At 37.4% G+C, this 22,834-nt stretch overlaps 1 protein-coding gene across 18 annotated transcripts in view; it reads right to left on the reverse strand.

The window, feature by feature from the left end:
- The window catches only part of Unc-115a (Uncoordinated 115a), a 26,215-nt gene extending 4,937 nt beyond the window's left edge, over positions 1–21,278 (reverse strand). For 3 of the 18 annotated variants that reach the window (XR_010888289.1, XR_010888288.1, XM_067348581.1), the window contains exons 1-15: positions 21,074–21,278; positions 16,816–17,018; positions 16,039–16,356; positions 9,151–9,311; positions 8,858–9,023; positions 7,778–8,009; positions 7,183–7,501; positions 5,668–5,739; positions 4,847–5,030; positions 4,282–4,541; positions 3,911–4,172; positions 3,670–3,753; positions 1,960–2,132; positions 820–1,108; positions 591–660 (exon numbers count right to left, since the gene is read on the reverse strand). Coding sequence is in view for 15 of the 18 variants with exons in the window: in XM_067348581.1 (XP_067204682.1) it covers positions 614–660; positions 820–1,108; positions 1,960–2,132; positions 3,670–3,753; positions 3,911–4,172; positions 4,282–4,541; positions 4,847–5,030; positions 5,668–5,739; positions 7,183–7,501; positions 7,778–8,009; positions 8,858–9,023; positions 9,151–9,311; positions 16,039–16,138 (2,349 nt within the window). In the remaining 3 variants the exon portion in view is untranslated. Of the gene's footprint in view, positions 1–590; positions 661–819; positions 1,109–1,959; positions 2,133–3,669; positions 3,754–3,910; positions 4,173–4,281; positions 4,542–4,846; positions 5,031–5,667; positions 5,740–7,182; positions 7,502–7,777; positions 8,010–8,857; positions 9,024–9,150; positions 9,312–16,038; positions 16,357–16,815; positions 17,019–21,073 lie in introns of those variants that run through there. The other 15 variants (XM_012379009.2, XM_012379007.2, XM_067348584.1 and 12 more) reach the window with 10 other exon arrangements.
- Between the last annotated feature and the right edge of the window lie 1,556 nt (positions 21,279–22,834).

Below are 22,834 nucleotides of genomic sequence, written 5' to 3' on the forward strand. Positions count from 1 at the left end.
GTAAAGAAAATCATAACGACGCGCTCGCAAAAATCGCCAATAGTTCTATCATGAGTTATGCGTGATGAAAAAATATGCGTGTTAAATGATTCGCAAACAATGAATTTTGTAAAAATAAATATGTTAGATTTTGCCAAATAATAATGATAAAATCACTTGTAAAGCTTTAAATGACTATCAAAGCAGTAATTTTTGAGATATAAGCGATTGATAAATGTAGGCTCTTGGCAAATATCAGATTGTAGCTATTTTAAATCAACTTTATTTGATTAGAATATTAGTTTCCAATTAAAAAAGATATTTAATATTAAAAATAAAATATTTGTTAACAAAATTTGATTCAAAGTCTTGTTTGCGGCCCCGAATATTTCAGATTAGTTCTATTAATAAAATCTCAGCTTGCGTAAAAAAGAAGAAGCTTCCGCTCAATTCACGATAGCACTGTAGGCATTGCATCTGTCTAACGCGCGTCAGATTCGCGAGCGCGTCAAGCTTGAGAAGCGTGTTGTAAACATTGAACAAGCGAGAGGGCCCGCGTCGTGCAGCGAAGAGACCGCCCGCCGTCGGCCAGTCCCTCTCGTTTTACTCACTGTCCGATTTGCCGGATGAGAAATCAGTGCTGTGCGTCTTGTCGCCCATCCCGCTGAATGAATAGTCGCCCTAGACGACAGAAAAGCGTTATCTTAGAAAGGCGTGATGCGCTCGGCCGTCGCAGATCGGCTCTATGTACTCTCTTTTATATACGTATATTATTTTGCACTATATCAGCGCGGTGTGCACTGTCGCTTCGTCGACTGTGACTTGCGGTGCGAGACTTACAGGGAGAGCAGACACGGAACCGCCGGTCGAGGAGAAGGTGTGACTTCGCGGTGCCAGACCGTACCCCGGCTTCGGGATGTGCCGAAGGGAGCTCACAACTGGTTTGCAAATCAGTCAATCGACAGGTATTACTGATTAGTCTCAGCGGTAACTTCTCAATTCGCTCAATCCCATACGAATGCCCAACGTTCGCTTGCCAGATTTGTCGTATCGTTAACTCTATCCGGAGCCATGTCGCTCCCTCGTGTCGCCAAATCACTGTCAAGGGATTCCTCCCCCCTCCCCCCATCTTTACGCCCCAATGATAATGTATTCGATACTATTTTACAATATTTCTCTACAACGCCGAATCAAGTAAAAAAAAAAAAAAAAAAGATATATTCATGGATATACATGCGGTATAATTTTGATTAAATTTTCGTGTTCTTGTATCTTTTTAATAATTATTTCTCATGCAATTAATAGAATAAAACATAAGTTTTTGACAAATGTTGGAGCAAACATCTAAAATATGCGCACATTTCGTATTGCTGAGTACATCCTTAGGATGTAATTGTTTTTTATTTTACCGCGTGCAAAACAAAGAACATTGAATATAATACGTTATCGCACCCCCGTCGGCAAACGGCATTTATCCGACAATTTCAAGTGCATAAAGCGATGACTCTCGTAAAATAAATGTGCAAGGCAATCCGCGATTAAGACAAAAAAGATACGTAGAAAGCCAGCACCTGTGTAAGTACAATAGATTTTTCTTGTAAGCGCGCCCGCCGTGATAACAAGTCAAAAACTTTCCTTCTTTACTGAAAATACAGAAACAAATCTAAACATGACTTTTTACAAACAAAAGTGTAATTTATATATGTACAGTTCGTGGTCTTTTCAATTTTAATGGGGTGCATCTAAAATTTACTTTTTGGATTTTATTCACTGAAAATCAACTTAAATTTGTCTTAATGTCGAAACAACAATTATGAATCTATTCTTCCATCACCAAATATACTTTACATGCCTACTTTACACGTGCACAATTTGCAATCGTTAATTGCATAAAATAAGATAATGTTAATAATAACATTGAGATCGTCCGATGTGACTTAAAAACGAAGGAAAATCAAACTGATAAATCAGGAAACCTACCGAATAACTTAAAAACGGACTCGATTTGACTTGGGACCAGCGGCGGGCGAATTGGAAAGTTTTCGGACTCACCGAGTGATAGTGCCTAGTCGCGTTTGGAAGAGTGAAGGCGCGCTGAGTACCAAGGGGTGGATAGTTTCTGGGAGCCGGGGAGCGCGCCGATGACCTCCCAACTGCCGCCCACGCAAACACAACACAAACACAAAAACACAAATAGAGACACGATGATAGTAGACGACAAGTAGTAGCGTCGTGATTAACATAAATTGCCATATGTTAAATCTAAAACGCTAACTTTACGCGATCTTATTAGATCAAATTTTATTTTAGATAACTATTGTAACGGAGATACGATTGGAACTTAATATATGCAGCAATAAATGCTACAACAGCAATCTTAATTGTGTTACTACTTTCTTTCTTGCACAAAATTAAAATAATTGCCGAGCATTTTTAATTAGTTTAATTTTAATTAGCGTTCCAGAATAACTGGTGATTCAACATTGGAAGATACCGTGAAGCAAAATTTCAAAAAGCAAAAATGTGCGATGCAGTAAAAAGTAATCATCATGCGCTGGTGGCGGTGAAACAAAACGTGGTGCTGAATTATCTTCCAACATTGTAGATAAGACTTGTAACTAGAAAATATTTCAGAATTAAGCATCTTTAACCGATACCGGTACTAAAATTTTTTATTAGCATTTTGATTGCCAATTTTTTTAAAACCGAGTAAAGCTGATTAAGCAACGGATCATGAGCTATTTTATTTTGAAATAAATAGCAAAGGAAAGAAAGAGAGAAAGAAGAACCAATAAGATTTAATTCTTTTGTATAATATCGAAAAGAAATATTGCGAAAATAAATAAAATAAGAAATAAAATATTTCAATTTGTGATGAATATTCATGTTTATCTTATATTAACTTCCACTGAATGTTAGTTTCGGTTAACTCAGACAAAATGTTGGTGGCGGTTCGAGTCTTATTATAAGGTGTTAAAAAAAAAAAGAAAAAAGGATAATAAACCAATTTTTCAATCAGTTTAAAAATCCAGTTCGAGTTTTATCTACGATTGTGCCACGGAAATGAAAGTGATGTGCATTTGAGGCAATGTGTATCCGTGTATAATGAATTTCGTGGTCCCAAGTGCCATGCAAAAATATAGAACAAGATCAATTACCTCAGAAAAGACAAATTTCCAGAACTAAAGATTGTAATGGCAGTTTTAACTGTCCGTTATTTTGAGGTATCGCGCTGTCCGCAGCTCGTCGAACAGAAAAGATAAAAAGGCAAGCACATCGAGGTAAGGGACGACAACATGCATAGGCATAGAATACATCACCTGTTATATTAATTGGGCGTCCAGTACGTGGTATTTGATGCTACACGCTACTTAAAACAAAGTCTCGCTCTCGACAGTTACGTACTGTTTATCATCGTTAGTTAATTAGCGTGAACCCCTCCCGCGTCGCGATTCGCCGACCCGTCGTGCCCCGAACATTTCTTAGCGATAAAATGGGACCATTTACGACTTCCCCGCCCTGGGAAACCCCACTCTATCGAGATTTGCAATGTTTTCTAATCGATGTTACTTCAAACGGTAGAGTGGTATGTTAGTGTCATGTGCGAACGTGTGGACATGTATGAGATGATCGTTACTTATGTTAATGAGACAATTACGAGCGGCGTTTATATGACGAACGGAAACTCACCGTTGTAGCTAGGCCCGCTAGATCTGTAGCTGAAACCATCGTCGTCCTCCCAAGGGCGTGCATGATCGATATTTCGCGAAGGCGCTGCGCAAAAATGTTCTTCGAATTATTTTTTCTACCGAAATACTTGTGCAACATTGATATTAATCTCTACAAATTTTTCACAAGAAACAATATATTCTCAAAACACTAAATATAATAGACAAGCTGGATTATTTATAAAGATCTTTATGACACTTACATGCGCCAACAGGACTCTCGTAACGCAATCGGTATGAAGGTTCCCTGGCGGCGGACGGTGTCCTCGAGGCGTTTCTAGGATCAACATTCGCAGCCCTGTGTCGCAAATTCTCCCGATCCTTCTCGCGATCTTGCAGGAATACTTTAGCTATTCCCGTGTCGATCTTGCTCAATTCATCCCGTTCTTTTTTCAACTTCTGCTCCGCCTCTTTAATATATGTTTTGTTGTCCACTTCATCCTCGTCATCAGATGCAGGTACTCCCTAGATTAGAAGTAAGCATTAAAGCATTCATAAATCACACATATGATTCTTTCAACGAACAAAATGACATGTCGTATCCTTCTGTACAGACTAAGTGATAAAGTAATACCTTGTAAGTGTCAGACCATCGTCTACGTCTCTCGGGATCAGTGTAAGGATACGGCGGAGCAGGAAAATCATCTCTCTCGATTGGCGGTTGAGCCCCCGGCGGCGGCTTCATAGCGTCTGGATAATGCGCCAATTCTATGGGTTCATCGTTATCTACCTGACTTGCCGGCGATTTCGGTCTGGTATCGCTCAGAGCATCGACCAGAGCTCGCATTCCCGACCTGCTGCTGCGTCCACCGCTGCTTCTTATCGAACGAGATGCTATGCAAATAATTAAACGCATTTTCACATGATTGTAAACGATCTAATCCTACAAAACATAGATAAATTGAATTGAATCGATAATTGAAGCAGTAAACTTCTAAATAAAAAATTAAAACAAATTTTTAAAAAATAAAAAAAAAATTCTTTTAAAAATTTTACTAAAATTGAATTATATTTCAGTACTTCAGTTATAATTTAAAAAAAAATTTTTAATTTAATATACAATTTCTGATTTTCAAAATGTTAAAAGTGACGCACAACTTTGGAATTTTAATGGAGTGAGAAATATAGAGAAAACTTACAACTAGGTCTATGAAAATGCGGACTAGTTGGGGGTTTATCGTAGGGCTGTATCGGACGTCTCAAATATCCTTGACTGGGCGTTTCAGTCAAATACGAGTAAGTATAAATCCTAGACACATCTTCTGCTGGTCGTCCATATTCTCTCAAGATCAGGCCAGGACTTCCAGTTCGCGCGGGATAATACTGAGGCAATCAATGTATCTTATCAAGCATGTGATATTAGCTTTTTTTTTACATATCTGGGTATCAATGTCAGCTATACAAAGTGCGCAAAAAATTGGAAATCTAAAAAAAAAACAGTCTCGCTTAAAATAACTTTACTTTTTATTCCCAACTCGTTCTTTTTTAAAATAGTCAATATTGTTTCAAATATATTTAGATTTTCAACGCATTTTGTACAGCAGAAAGAGATCGTGCAACGCTCTGTCAAAATACGCAACGAACATTGCATTAAGTGACTTTATATTAAAATCTTCAAAATGTTTTCCTCGTTTATATTACGATTATATTTGCGATTTAGGAAATAATGGATAATAGCAAATTAAAATTAAATAAAAATCATCGACGCAACTTGATTTTATCTAACCATTGTTTTGCTATTAAAACTTTATATTTTATATTAATTAATAAGTGAATCTTAAATAATGTCGCGATAATTTTATTTGCAAGGCTCTCTTCTGTTCGACGGATCGATGAAGTTGAAATCGGATCCCGAGCGTCTGACAGAGCGAAAGCACGCGATGCTCAGGAGAGGTAACGCGAGAAGTGATACCAGAAATACTTGTCGAGAGAGTGCTGTGCTAAGTGACACATGGCATACCTTGCGACTGAGGCTGCTGTAAGGGCTGCACAGCGATCCGTTCAGGCTTGGCGTGCGTGACCGCAATGAAAACTATACACAATGACCGTGCGGAAAAAGTAAACAACAATTAAGAAAAGCGATAATAAAAACTTAATAAAAATCAAATACGATAATATAATCTCTGACGTTTCGCTTGTTTCCTATGACGAGGCGTGCGTGAACGATAAAACGATAAGCCGTCGGATTTCCGAAAATCAAGCTATATACAAAGCTGAATACCTCTACAAGATATCTTGTTTTATATATAATTACTAGAGAATACTACACACTAAATAGTTACATACATACACAAATACATGTCAAATGACAAAGTGTTTCATAAGAGAACTTGGAAAGAGTTTCGAAATATAACAATTTCGAGGGAGATGTAAAAATATTACATTTTTAATTTTTTTTTAATAGGATTTCTATAAAGTCAAATAGTATGAAAATTGATAAATGCGAAACACTTCGTCTGCTTTATAATCATAATTGATAAATTTAATTTATGCAGACGAATACAATTATTAATATACAAATGCAACTAATAATGCGAGTGCAAATAGCAACATGCATTTCTTTACTTTCTAATACACATAATAATAATAAATATGGAATTTAATAATAATAGCAATATAAATGATATTAACTATTGAATCATACGATGTTAAACTTTCGATTTTAAGAATAATTTAATAAATTTTTAATATACAACAAAACCTCGATAAAAAGCACACTTTTTTAACGATAAATTTCAAACAAATAATTAAAAGCAGTTACGTTTAAAAACATTGGTTTCGTTCATTGGTTCGTTTACTTAAATCAGACAGAAAGGAATTCAGTAGACATTCATTCATGTATTATTTTAGGACACTCAGGAACGCGACGCTATTTTCATTCACCGAAATAAACGGCTGTTGCTTCGACGATATATAACGCAAGTCACAGAATATATTAAAAAGCATATCACGAATGCTTAATATTACTATTCATGTAGCATCTATCGATAAAAAAAAAGTATAGTTACAAACTGCCTGTATATACGCATTAAAATCCGTTGATATTTAATAATAATTGTTTTTAATAAATATGCAAATAACTGCGTTAATATAAATTGTGCTATGCATTAGTCCACAAAATCGAAAGCTTCCCCTTTTTGTGACACGATTAATATTTCATGTAATGCATAATAATTGTCAAAAAGATATTACACAAAATACAAATGCTGTGTACAGCATATTTCACAACAAGCTGAAAGGCGTAACGTGAGTGTAATATAAAATAAACCAATCTTTTTACACATGTTAATTCGACAATCAACAATCATATACAATATCCAAACAATTAAATATATGCGACAATTGCTTTGTCAGTTCTTGTATAATTAAGAAAAATAAACAAGCTCTTGTAATCTAAATCAATTATAATACACGAATGTACAAAATAAAAGCCTTAGACAGCGAAACACCGATTGCGCTACGCAACCGGACTTACCTGCATCTCCGAAGCGCTGCTGGAAATCCGCTCCGATTCCCGATGTTGCGGGGTGTGAGCGTCTCCGTGTCCGTTCACGATGCCATTCGGCCCGGTGGGTCCTGGACCGCAGCGAGGATGCCATATAGCAGCGCCCTGCAGATACATCTCCTCCCCGTCACCGAACGGATCGCCGCATTTCGTGCAGCGTGCGCAGGTCGGGTGGAAATGATGGTTGTCGCCGGCCTGTAAGACCTTGCCGCTGATGTAACGATTGCAATAGGCGCACTTCACCCCGAATTGCTTCTGGTAATCCTTCTCGCAGTAAGGCACGCCGTCTCTGTCGGGGAAAGAATTTAACGGTTGCAGCTGACGGGTCGTTTCAATGCATCTTTACTCATTCCGGCACGATTTTAAAGTTAAAACGAGTGAAGCAATTCTAAAAACACATTTGTTCACCGTCTATTTTAGAGACATAATTGTTTCCTTCGTTTTCAGACTTTTCCAATTTTATGACAATTTTATGACAATTTTACGACTTCATAAAAACTGATCATCTTTTTAATATAACGCAATTAACATCTATGAATGTTTAAAAGAATCAAGTGAGACTCACTTTCCCATGTATTCTCCATGGAGCACAGTGTCGCAGCTGTGACACTTGAAGCACCAGACGTGCCATTGGCGATCGAGCGCGACCAGCGCCTGACCTTCCCTCAATTGGTTTCCGCAACCGGCGCAAGCACCAGGGTCGGTGTGCCCGCCGCTTTTGGTACCAGTGCTATTACTGACCGGCGTCGCGGCCTCGCGAACTGGGATACCAACGCATCGATGACACAGCGCTTGACCTGTGAACAATGCACAGTTAGCGGAGATGAATGAGATCCGGCCGGCGGATCTCGAGGCGTCATCATTAACCTTTGCGTTGCGTGCCAATTGTCTTCTCTAAAGCGATATATATCATCTAATCTCATTTATCCCTGTAACCCTTTCACTTGGAAGAAACTAGTCTGAGATCGCGAAGCTTAGATTTATTACTTTGATGGCATTACGAGACATTGGATCAATTATATTTAATTAATAGCAATAATTAAGCATTTTTGCAATTATAACGCTTCAAAATAACACTATCATATTAAATATATTCGCATCAATTGACAAAAAGATGTAACTTTTCTTGTTTTTACCTTAAGTTAATATTCTCCGAATTATACGATCAAAGCTAGAAGATATTTCAAGTTTTGTTGACATGATTTTAAATGTAAATTTCAGCACAGTTTATTTTTAATGCTTATTTTCTAGAAGATGTGTCATCTGTGTCGTTGTGTATAATAAAACGGTGTACGTCACACCGGATTTTTACTTTTGACCGCATCATTAATCGTTACAAGGACGTACGTAGTACGTAGAAACGGCCTTGTAACGGTGGAGTAACGATACGCCTAAGTGGCAATCTGCTCTAACAGATTGACCGCCACGTTAATTGTGAAAGCTGCACCAATGCGATAGTTATGAGACGCAATAGGCACGCATCGTTATCTACAATTGTAAAAACTGCCGAGTTTTTCGCATGCTGTCCTAGATTTCTACGTGAAATGACCGTATTATAATAAAAAAATGACATAAAAGCGATAAAAACTACCGATGTGCAGACCGGATGCTAATTTCTATGTAAATAAGCTAATCGTTTGAGTACCTTGAACAAGAGACACTTTCGTTCCCTGCCCCAGCAACGGTTGCCGACATCTTTGGCAATGGAAACAATTCGGATGAAATGCATGCTTCTCGCCGGCTGTCACCACATCACCTTCCACGTATTCCCCGCAACCGGCACATCGCGTGCCCCACCGTTCCCGATAATCCTGAAGACAAAGAAATGGATGTTAGAAATCATCAATGTTGTTGAATTTTCCAAGCTCGTCTCTTTGCAATGAAAAAAATAATTAAATTTAGATGAAATTAAAATACATCGAGTGGAATGCAACTCACCTTGGTGCAGTAATAGGCATTATCGCGTACAAAGAATCCGCCCTGTGCTAAACTGGTATTGCACTGGGCGCATTTAAAGCATCCTATGTGAAAGTATTTGTCCTGCACGCGCAGCACCTCTCCGCTGCACTTCTTCTTACAGGACTGGCAAAACGTTTTACCTGGAATAAGAGAACGTTCACCATCCGCAAGTTCCTCCTTCGCGATTCATTGGTTTTCCAATTTCATAGCTAATATCTAACAGTAAATCGATTAAAGAATGTCGTAATTAATTCCTGACAGCACTCGCGCATAACAAATCCGTGCATTAAAGGCTAGAATAAGATTACAGACATTTATACGTTCAGACAGCCATTTAAAAATTTATAGACTTTAATTAACACAATCGTAATTTGCTTTCACCGAGTTTCTATTATCTGTAAATGAGAACAAATTCTTCCAGAGAACAAGAAATGAGCAAATAATATTTAATCTCTCGCCGATTTTATGTATTCAACATTGTTAACCTAATTTTAACTTTATCAGGAAAATGAGAAATTAACTGCAAACAGGAATACATAATAGTAAAATTCATAGAATAAAGAAACAGCATCAAGTTTTTCCTGCAAGTGTACAGAGAACTAAAAATAACAGGGAAAAGACATCGGATGAGTCATGCACCTATTCGCTCGAGCGTACTGATCATACGAGATTTCTTCGAGTGTGTTTATGTAACAATGGCGACTCGCATCTTCCATTTGCTCACTGCACTCGCGTGGTCATCGCCGTTCGCGTAACTCAGTAATTACATAACGCACCTGTCGTTAGTTAAAAGGGCGCACCACAATGCTCGCCTTCAGGAAGAAGACGAGACTGCGGCGAGTTTAATCGCCTCTTCTCCACCGGACCGATTCTGGATTAGTTCCAAAGCAATCAATTTTCGTAAATTGGTATGCAAAGACGAGACAGTTTCAATTTGAGAATTAATGTGTAAAAATCAAATAACGGATTAAAAATAGTTCTTTCTTGCTTTTTATATAGCTATTAAACACAAAGTCTATTTTAAATAGCGATTTTAAAATACTTCATTAAATCAAATTTATAGAAAAATCAAATAATTTTACATGTAAAGAGAGATATTTTTATCATATACTTTTTTGCGTTAGATATTGCGAACAATTCATCGTCTTTTTTTTTGTCATAACAATCAACTAAAGCAACTTTAATGTATGCATTCGTTTGTCGCTACGCCCGGATTACGTTTGTAACACATCGTATTCGATCTGTACGTGTCGCGAATTAAAATCACCGTATCATTGATTAAAACGTCGAAAGCACAATGTGTTTCGAGATACAAGTATACATGTATATTACAAGCAACGTAGATACATTATTCATCGGTTGTTTAATTTCGAATAAGATTTAATCGGCTTTATGACATCTAGATTTAGCACGTCTTCTTCATTATGTTATCATTACACGACTCAATCTTCTGCATTATGAATAAAATATCTCGATATACAAAGCGTAACTTATTTCATCACGGCGTAAGTTGTTACGTGCCATCTTTATTGCATGAATTGTGTGTCAAATCGAATATGTTTCCACTGCTGTCATCTCACAACCATGTCGACAAAGTTTGTACTGTCGTGAGAATAATTAAATAGAAACACGTGATGAGCAGATAATTTGTAGGAAACGGTAGAGGTTAGTCTAAAGCAAGTGCTTATCCTGCTCAGTCATTCAGATCGATGACTCAACCGTGTCTCTCACGAGAAGAAAATGCGATGAATGTGGCGCCTTCATTAAGTTATCAGTTGTTTTGAGCGCAGTCCGCGATAAATTATAGCATATCTGTAGCACCGTTACGCGCGACCAGATTGCGTGAAATGCCAGGGGGGTGTTTCCATGCAGTAGTCAATATTTAGCAGCAGAACTAATAATCTTCCTCCGCTTTGCGCTCATTGCGCCGAGTGCCGCTGTTCCGCCTAAAGGCCGTGGTAATTCTATGCACATCATGTGTGTATAGAAAAAAAGGGAGAAGCGGAAAATAGCGTTTCGATTCGATTCGAGTTGATTCGATCCCGTTGATGGATCTTTTTATTACATGTAGAATATTCCACGTAACGAATTAACCTGTCAGTCGCGAATTCCTCGGCGAATTTTAATAAAATTAACTTTTGTTTGCAAATTTTATGGACAGCTATTTCCGTAAATAATTAATGCAAAAGATTTTTAAAAAATTCAACGAGAAAATTAAACTTCGAGCGGAAAATATTATTTTTAAATTAATATCAAGTAAATGCTTCAAGAAAAATCTACATGAGAATTTAATTTGCAAAGTAATTAAGAAGCTGACGGCTTAAAAAATAGAATAAATAATACATTTTTCTCAAGCTTTAAAACTTTTAACATTTTTGCCATAAAAGGCAGAAATGTTTTTGCTACATTTGATTTAGTAAATTCGTAGAACTATATATCCTACATAAATCATACTTGAAATGTTCTTTCACATTCTTTTTTATTCGAAGAGAAATAAGCACTGTTAAGAATTCCGGGCGAATTGAATGAAATAAAAGCAAATGTTGGTGCCGCTGATACTAAAAAGCGACCGCGGTAGAAAGAAAAAGAGAAACATGCATAAAATTTCAAAGCGGGAGGTAAAGGTCGAATCCCGCGTCTTTAAAAATACGCGGTGACATCATAGCTCTCCTCATATATTTGACGTCATCGGGTCGTCACATGAGTTTAAAGTCGACGAGCACGGGTAGATGCAGTTAAACGCGTCCGTTTCTTAACAATAACTGCAGCACGTTTAAATGCTGCTGAAAATTTACTTTAGGAATGACATTTTAACAAACTGTAGCAATATAAAAAAATAGAACGAAATGAGAAGTTAAATTATCAAGCTTCCCTTTAAAATAAATTCTAAAAATGAAAAAGAGTCCTTAGAGTCTCTGTAATTATCTATAAATAAATTAGCGATATAACAAACAGAGCATTCAAATAATTTCATAAGAATTATGTACACTGTATGCGTTTAGATGCATATTTAATACTTCCGGCTTAGAACAATGTTGACGCTGCTTTCTCTACCTTGCTGACAGGAAGAGAATAAAATCGAGGCTCACGACCGAACATCGTTACGATGCGAACGCGCGCTTAATCGAACGGGGGCACTCGTCCATGAAGTGACACACCCTCGTCTGCGCGTCACATCTCGTTTAATTTACGGCACGCTTCAACCGGAGCGAAAAATACGTTGGCAGAAAAAAAATGTTGGCCGATAGATCCGCCAGCAGGCGCGACCGGACGATATCGGAATTTATCGTTCTCGCGATTCGCGCGCGAGATGTCAATGGTCGTCATTGCCCGAGATAACAACGTATCGATGTCACGTACAACACAATACTAAAAAAAAAAAAAATGACGAAATATTGTTCGAAATATGTTCTTCGGCGAAAGAATCTCATAGCAGAGTATACAGAATTATTGCATCAATTGAGAGGAGTTAATAAAAATTCCTGTCACCATTCTGTTTGATCAAAGTTCCAAGTGCTTCAAAGAATCAATAACAATCGAAGCAAAAAGTTAATCAGATTTGCATGAAACAATCGGAAAGTCGCGACTGCACGCAGCTGTGTGAATGTTTCTGTTTTAACGTGAAGCAGAAACCGAATTAATTGAAGAATAAAGTCCCTTGGTGCGACTGCTCTACATACGTACTGTCACTGCGGCAACGTGGTATGTTAATATGATTCATAAGTGGTCTAAATAGGATGTGGCAAAGTGGGGTCAAACGCAGCGACCCTGGGCTGCCCTGATCTCTCTCGGTTGCACTCTCCGGATCACAAAATCGAATAGTAATTGACCGTACATGATTGTCTGCCCATCACGGCTGATCGCGTTGCACTTTTCTGTCCGAGATAACTTTCACTCTTCTATTTTTAACAACGATAGCTTTCTCAGTTCTCCTTATTATTTTCGCAATATTTGTTTATTAAAATGTAAGATGTAAACTCGAGAACATTTTTTTAATAGAAAAAATTTGAAGTTAAAACTGTTGTTACTTGCTTTGCGTCTTTCTGCAAACTGTATAATGTATTTATATTCTTGAATCTCTAGTGATAATTGTACAATGCACCGTTTTCGTCATGTTTCGAGTTTGTAAGACTTGTTTATTAGGTCGAGTCATTCCGTTCGAAGAAGAAAATTTGGCAGCACGAAGAGAAGCTAGTAATGAATCACGCGGGAAATATTTGGGCCTCGTGGATTTTCCAGAAAATATATTTTCGTAGTTTGAACTGCCGTTACGCCGAATCGTCTGAAATACTCTATATATATGTACACGTGTTCTATTTCATTGCGAATTCGTAGACATCGTTGCTGTTATGATGTGTACAAAGCGGTTTGTTATCTCAACAAAGCAAACATTATCTGCGATAACTCGAAAGTACAATTGAATTTTGCTTAATCCGCGTTTATAATAGGTATATATGTAACTTTATGTTGCATTATATAATTCGAAGATAGCATGATACAACGGATAGCATGATATAACGGAGAAACACGTGTGTCTCCTCAGATTTCACCAAACTCGCATGAGCTAGATGTATAAAAAGAACATCTGTAGAACTATGTTTTTGCTGTTCAAAGCAGAAAAATTTCTAAACGCTCCTACTCAGATCATTTCACTAGATTTTAATCTACATTTGCGTTTTGTCTCAATTTTTTGGCACTACTAAAAAATATAAATGTAATTTAAATAATGTAATATAATTTTCAATTAATGTAATTACTTCATTTTAGCAAAAAAATGTTTTTGCAAGAAAAAGAGCATTGTTGTTTGAATATCGATGTTGTGATCAGAGAGTGAAACATTAAATTTGATTATCATTCATGCTAAAATTTGCTCTAATTAATGAAAAGAAGATAAATTGATGCACTTGACTGTTCTGCGATAACAAACTGATGTCACTCATAAAAAAATCGCGATCGAATTGATAACTCGAAAATTGCAATCATTCTTATATATAAATATTCTATCATATTTAGCACTCTAAATTTTTTTTTAATATGCACATCGTTTTCTTAGAACAAAAAATAAAATATATATTATCGAAAGAGATTATTAAACACACGAACAGTAATTACGATAACTGTGGTTTCTGCGGTTAGTTCTTATCACTGTGCATGGTAACAGTATATTAGAATTATTTTCGTTTCTGTAAAATGTGACCGAATTTAATAACACCTTACAAAAAAAATAATTGCAAAGTAGAGAATGTGCATATGATAATTTAAAGTACGTATCATCTAAAATATCTGGGTACAAAAAAGTAATTTTCATTGCAAATGTCTCCTCGTTTTTTACTGTCATTAAAGTTCAAGGCTGTCAAAGTTATGACGTGCAAGTATTATGCAATATGTTACAGAGACTGATTTGTACATAATACAACAAGAAATTATATTTTGTCGCGTGCTCATTGTATGACAATTGCATGGCAACTGTTTAATAATGCAACAATGTAACGAGGCCCATAATGAGTATCCCACGATGATGGGGAGCAATTGAATTACAAAATGCTCACATACTTCATTCGCAATATTCGTACAACTTTCATTATAGCGGATAGCGCCACGAGAAATCGCAATAATTATATTCTGTGATGTAAACGAAATTCTTTGCAAACCAACGCATTGTCATTTGCATGCTAACTCAATCGTCCAGCGTTCTTTCAAATGGAAAAAAATCGTTTTGCACTGTTAAAAATATCTCGCACTGTACATTAATAAATAATAATCATTAAATGAGACTTTCTATATCATTGTAGATTTAATATAAATCATCTAAATTAACTAAAAATTGAATTCAATTATACTTGATATATTAATTTTTTAAAAAGGAACAAATGTATAATTGAAAAAGATGGCGTTAACAGCTTTGCACGGGTCAACTTTGCACGAGTGAGACACGGATAGAATTCCTATCGATATCTAAACGTGTTAGCGGAATTTTTCTTTAACGGAGCATCGGGAAAGTTAAAAATGCTTTCAGCCGGCGCGTCAGGTCACATTCCTTAAATGTGCCTCGTCACGAACAACGAAAATCGTGACGAAGATATTCATAGCTGAGAGGCATAGCATCGCAATATGCAAATATTCCGTTTTTTCTGCATACCGCGACCCACATGGCGTTGCACGATACACCGTCGCGACGTTAAACCAGTTGTGAAGTTGATAAGCGCGGATGATCGGCGTGTTGTAAAATACCACGGCAGTTGAAGAAACCGATTTAGCATAATCGTGTAAGTTTTAATCGCATCGTGTCTTTCTTTATCGAGGCGAATTTTATTTCAGCACAAAGCATAATGTTGCAGTTCTCTAAATCGAAAAATCAGAACACGGAACTATCGTTATTTCGTATAATTAACAGCAAATATCATAGTTTGTTAAAAATTAACATGTTCATATCGAGAGTCTCAAGACTGATGAATATTGATATGTTGATATCTTGATACATTCGCTAAATTTGACATAATCGCTGTATGAATTGTACTTCTAAATTCTTCTTATCTAGAATATCTATCGCTATTATGCAAACAAGCGCAATGAGATATAAATGTCATAGAGAACGATCACCGAATTAAAAGATAACGATACTGCAAGAAAAGATAATCTGAAAAGCTGATCAAAAATGCTGATTCATTCGAATGTCATAAAATTCATAATACAAGTTCATTGCTAGAGATCTATTGCATTAAACTTCAATCACATCCTCTCACGTTATTAATTAAAGTTACCAACAAATGCAGAGCAATCGTTCATTACGGAGAACGCAGATTAAAAGCGGCTTCGCGAAAAAGGATTTATTGGTCTTTAGAACATGGCTTTCTATTATATCCTTACCTTTTTTCAACTGTTTTTGTTTGTGCTCGTCGGCACCGTCTTTCCTGACCCCCGTCTTGCTTTCACTCGCTATAAAACTCTCACTCGTTTTCGACTTCATTGTATCTGTCGGCTGCGTTGCGTAACGTCAGGGCCACAAGTCGCCGGCATACACACCGCTCCTTCCTTTTTATTTCCCCCGCGCGATGTCGAGGCAGCGATAAGATAGTGTCGGGCCGCGATGACAATTAGTTGCAGCGAGTCGCGTCGATTAAAATTCGATTCAAACTCACTCGGAGGTAGGAGTAGCGCGAGCCGGCTTCTCTGACTCGGCTCGATCTGTCGTGAAACCGTACGATATTTGAATAAAGTCTATCAGCGAATAAATTATCAACTAACGCGTCTTGATATCCGTTTGATTTCGACATCAATTCCAAAGATTTTGTTTAAAAAATTACAAGAAACAGAATTACTTTAATCACTATGAATTAATTGGGATTGTATCGCGTTTTTGACTGAAGGTATTTTATTCGCGTATTCTATACGTATCGTTACGCCAAGAACAGTGTTAAGTAATAACACGGTTCAGGTAGATTACCGATATCTATTTCGTCGAAAGCGATTATGTTGTTTGCAAAGAACGAGATAAAACCGCGTCTAATTTTTGTTAGGTGCAAAAGCCTCGACTAGATTTAATATAAATAAAATCTAGATTTAGTTTAAATTTAATATATGTACAAATTATATGCGATATATGAATTTTCATTCGATTAAACAACCATTCACCGATGAGCTGACCTGAATTTCGAAGCTGTTATTCCGGTTATAAAAAATGGACACTGAATATTTCCGACACCACGTTCAACACGATCGCCACGACTGCCGATCGTCGACTGCCAAGCAACCGCTGCTAGTGGAAGAGATCCGCGCGTCGAGTCCCAATTGTCAACCGGTACAGTCGACGCAGATAATAATGTTCACTTTTCACGGTCGACTCCACCCTGGACAGACATCGAATTCTACAGAGACAACTTAACACTTCTTCACTTTGCGCTTTGTACTTTGCCGCATATTTTTTTTCCCATTTCTTTGTCTTCGACACTCTGTTCGTTAAGTGCTCAAAGCATATATTTGCAAGAGATATTTGAAATTGAAAGAAAAAACTAAGGTAAACTAAAGATTTTTGCAAACTGATAAAGTTATATCTTTATAGAATCAAATACAGAAAACAGAATTTTGAATTAAAGATTAATTTTGTATTAAAGATAAATATATATAGCTAAAGAATTAAAAAAAAAAAATTTTTCTCACGGAGATATAAACTATATTTTTAAAATATTATTTTTAGAAAAGAAAACAAAAAGTATAAAACATTAATCAGACTCGGTAGATTTTGCAATCGCGGAGCTGGAGACTATTTCAGGACAACTTATAAATAGAACCGTTGCACATAAGATTTTAATCCATTTATCTTTGAAGATGTCCAGCGTCTGTCATAATTTTATCATCACGTTTGCAGTATCCTAATTCTGTCAGCTTAAACTAGTCTCGCGCATAACAGGATTACATGATTTTTTAACATCAGAATAATAAATGTACTATTAACTGTGAAATCTTTAAGTCAAAATGAAATAATATTATTTTAGAATTATTTTAATTGATAAAAAATTGCCTGTATTAAAAGTTATTATAATAAATATTTTAACAATTCAATCTTTTATTTATCTTTAAAAAATATCAAAATTTTTGAAATTGGTGTTATCTCTCTCTGTCTCTCATTAAATTCTTACGCTCCATGAAAGAATGGGAAAGCTGCTATTTGTAAGTAACTTTATCTCACTAGTCATGCATTATTGCATTGTGCAACTTTGGAGTTACATTACGTCTCCCCAGATCAAGTCAAAGGACCCTCGCGTGCAGTCAACGCACGATGTGCATCGTATGCACTAATAAGCGCCTGGAATATTGATCCAGGATATAAATGCCCTTTTAACTAGATAATCTAACCTTTCTTTGAAAATATATAATAAAACAACTTTTTTATATCATTAATGAGAATATTTACTACAAAAAAATCTGTTGGGGAGCAAAGAAATTTTTGCAACAATATTACTTCACGTCACCTTAAAGATTTCGCATTTTTAAGAGAAAATTACTTTCATAAAAATTCATAAGATAATTACAGCTTTTATAGAAAGATTTCGATTGTGACTCTTTAAAAATATAATTACAATTCATGAGAAATTGGATAAAAGAATTACGTGGATCTCGTGCCACTTTCGAAACCAAACGTTTCCGTGCTCAGCCCTCTGTTAACACTAATTAGGGGTCTCCACGGAAGCTCGTGGAATCCCCCTTTCAAGAAATGCAGCGTTTATCGTGCACGAGGGATAGGTATCGATTAGCAGCGTTTGCAGTTTCGGCGAATCGCGTCCGGCGACGCATTAATGGTATTTCCAAGGGTGCAGACTCTGCCTCCGTAAATGTGTCAATGTACAAAGGAAACCGAGAAAAGGATCAATACCGCACGTCAATTACGGCTCTCCGGGTTTACGCGCTGCTCTGTCGTAAACTGATCTATTATGTAAACGCCTCCTCGTGCGTGAAATGGCCGCGCGCTGTGCTGTCTCACGTGTAAAGTCTATGGTATACATTGTAAGATCGACGGCCACGTAATACTGCAGATCGAGGTTACGATAGTGTCATAACACGATTGGCGAATGAGCGACGAAGACGCGAGCAAATGATTAGATCCACGCGTCATGCAATTAATTGCTCAAGATAAACTTTCTAGTAATTGACGCTAATTAATTTATAATTTATTCAGTGCTTTAGGATTTCCATGTGCTGTTCTAACGTTGAATATACGCAAGCTAATCAATAATGTTACCAATGCAATGGCACAAAAACAATTTCGTTTAATTTTAAATATCAGAGAGGGAGAAAGTGTTAATTTAAAATTAAGAAGAATACTATTTTATATTTTAATGACATTTCCCGATATTTTCCCGAGTTTTTTAAAAATATAAGACTAGAAGTTCGATTTGCTTCAATATTTCATCAATGCTAAAATCATCGAAAACTTTCAATAGAAGTTAAAAAAGAAACAATTATCTGATTTGTTGCAGAAGCCATGCAATTGTTTTAAACGACAATAATGCGTCGTGTAAAATAGGAGACAATAGTGTGACCGCCGTTGTATGCGGAACGTCATGCCGCAAATACAGACTGCTCCGACCTGCATGCGGCACTGCCACGCGCGATGCCATCGGTCGCGTGAATGGGTGGGAGATGCAATTGCAACGAGCGAATTACGAGCACACTGGCGTCGTCGGAGTCGCCGGCTCCTCCGCACGTAGATAACCAGTCTCGTCGTAATTGCGATCGCAAATAATTCACATGATCGAGCAAGCAAGGGCGGATACGTGACTTGTTCGACCACAAAGCCAAGTACATCGGTATTAAGTCAACGTTAAAAATAGAAAAACTATCCAAAAGTGCAATAAGAAGATAAAATAAAACATGATGTATTTTTTCTAACTCTCTGCATTTATAATTAATATTTTATTCTAAGAAAAAGAGTGTTATTTCTGTATCTTGATAATATTTATATTCTGATATCGGTAAGAAATAACCGATTTTTTTTACATATTAAGTGATAGTAATTGTTGCAGTTCCCAAGCAAAAGCATCAATGTAACACCATTAATATCTCTATTCACAAGTACTCGCTCGTGCCGGCATTCACGATGAAAATCAAAAGCGCGGCCGCGCGTTGCGATTAGTTGCACCTCCATGCAACTTGCACAATACGTGTCATATGTGTTCTGTGCAGCACAAAGCAAGACGATTAGATTTAAACAATAAAGCTCCGAAGCTTGAGCCGAATATAACGAAAGCTGAGTTAGTTATTCAATTTCTACTTTCTTATTGCAATGAAGTTTTAATTAACTGATTAATAAACGGCTACTCTCTTAAATATTTCCGTGTAAACGGCTTGTGTAAATATTATGCCATGTAGTAGTAATATCGCTACTTATTTAATAATGATAATAACACGAAAGTAAATGTATAACGTTATTTCATTATTAGATATTCAGAATTGCTTCGTGTTCTTGTAACTGCAGAGTCTGGCTTTTATCTATCTCTTTCAAAACCTTTGTTAAAAAAGATCTGGATTATATTTCTGATTCTATTCTTTTTGAATTCAATAGATATATGATTTCAGTAATACAGAAATGAAAATACAATAATCAAGATAATGGAAAAGGACAGAACAAGAAGACAGTTTATAGTAGAGTGATAGCAGATTCTCCAGGAGAACCTGACTATCCAGAATGCAACGTGACATAAAACATGGAAAGAGGAAGAAGAAAAGAATCGTTCTTGCGCGTAAGACTGAAAGGAAGAAACAGGGGATGGTAACACGCACTTAAATGGAAAGAAAAGAAGAAAAGCGACCAGGATCGGGCGATGCAAAAATCTTCGGACAAGCGCGTTGCATAAAATGCGATATGCAAAACAAGAAATGGAGGATGGAGACAGAAGAGGGCATGCACGTATAAGAAGAGCCAGGAGGGAAAGAGAGAGAGAAAGAGAGAAGGGAGCGAGGGGGGATGATTCTCGCACCACGCATAGCGCGTATACGCGCGGGGGCACAGGGGCTCGCCCTAGAAAACGTCAAACCGACGGATTCGCCTATTTATAGACCACCGAGTGAGTTCGCAGTATGAGCCTTTCGGAAAACATTAGCCGCTCTCTCGAGTATCAAGAGAGACGAGCGCGAGCGTGGAAATCGGACGGAAACTGCATTAGGGGCGTACCCCTTCTTAACTATGTGCGCTCGCGAACGGACGGACGGACGAATGCCGCATTCCTCCCATCTCTTTTGTTCTCTTCCTCGCCTATGGCGCGTTCAACTGGTCGTAAGTCGCGAAGTCCGTCGACACGAGACAAGGGATAGACGAAGAGGAGGACGGGGTGAGAGAGAGAGAGAGAGAGAGAGACAGGATGGGAGAACCGGCGTTCGTTCATCGCTCTCCGAATGTTCTACTCACCCATCTTCGGGAATAGCAGGAGCTGCGGCGAATCAGCTGTGGATCCTCGTCGTGTAACGGATCACACGGTCATAGCACGGCACTGGACGGCGATGTGGGCGCGCGCGTTGCGCGTTTCACTTAGAAAATCGCGGAAAACGCGAGCAACGTTCCTATCACGGTACACACGACGGCCGACATTGCGGTGCCGAGCAGAGCGCGGCTGAGTGTGGCGCGCAGGTTGCGTCTACGAGCGACGCGCTCGGAGAACTGATGTATCATCAGTGGCGCGAGATTTGAATTCGAGATTTGTTAATAAATTTACTAATTTATTCCGCATTAAATTTTTTTCTAGATACTTTGATGCCCTATCTACACCGAAGGATAATCCTGCTTGTGGCTCACCCGAGCGAGTAATGTAGACGCATTGAAATACATTGAAAATCATACTGAAGACGAAAGTGATCGGATGAGCCACAAGCAGGATCATCCTTCGGTGTAGATAGGGCATGAGCGATAATCATTTCACGCCTTGTGTTGCAAGAAAAGTGAGTTTGTTAGAGCGTGATTCTTGATCTCAATTGTACAATAAATGAAGTACAGTGGATAATATGAATATTTTGTGTAAATTAACTCACCGGTGTTGTACCCTAGCTAAGTACGCTCTCAGCTGCACCTGAAAAAATTAATACATGTGTTAATTATGAATTATAATATATTTTATGTATGTTGATTCTTAATATTTAATTATTTCCATTTTATGACATACAGAAGTCAATAATGAATAAATAATTGTACTAACTAGCTAGGATATTGCAGTGTGCTTCCCCAATGTAGATTTCGCCTTTGTTTGCTTCGCCAAAGCTCCATCGAAGATCCGGAAATCCGCATCTTGGTTATGTGCACTATCGAACGAAAATCAAACTTCACTTTTCACTTCCACTTTTACTTTTATGTATTCACGTCGAAAATTGGCCAGACCTAGGCACACAAAACACAAATGTGAGATAAAATACATTTTGTATCGCGATTCCCGCCATAACTGTAACCTGCACACATACTCGATCACAGTAATTGTTCTCAATCGCAGCATTTACGGCAAATCGTACATCCCGACAATCGCCCGTTACTCTAGTCGACACTCTCGGCATAAAGTCGTACTAATTATGCAATTTTAACGAGTAAAATATGCGGATTGCTCGCGGATTGTTTGCGCTTCACATTCCGAACTGCATAGAACAATAGATTTTAATGGCGACCGTTAAAAAGTGATGTGCATAATTTTGAATTTATCGATATTAACGCTACGAGTGTCGCCATCTGTGATCGTCATGATAATTATTATTCACCCCCTTCGCTGTACAGAGTAAATGTAAAAAGTACTTTTCGTAATTATTTATGCATTATACTCATTAAAAGTGTACAAAGAATACGAATTTTTATTGGGAATGATTAAAGTGACTGAGCGAGTGCCGAAATGCCCCGACGGGGCATGTAATTTATCACAGTTGTTCGCGCCTAAAGGCATTTCATTGATCTACATCGCAAATACAAACCTGTGAGTAACCTCAGTGAGTATAGCGTCCGGTGTGTTATAGACGCTCTATGAGCGCGCGATGTATCTTTCATTTAGCACCTTGAAAATTGTACTTGTCGCAATTAAACCGGATAAAACACAATCATGCTGCATGCGTATCGTTCGTCTCGCTCGTTCGTGTATAAATAGCGGGAAAAGCAAGCTGGCAAACTGTTTAATTCCAAATTGATGCAATTTTATATGTT

The sequence above is a fragment of the Linepithema humile genome, chromosome 2, assembly GCF_040581485.1.
Source record: "Linepithema humile isolate Giens D197 chromosome 2, Lhum_UNIL_v1.0, whole genome shotgun sequence".
NCBI lineage: Eukaryota > Metazoa > Arthropoda > Insecta > Hymenoptera > Formicidae > Linepithema > Linepithema humile.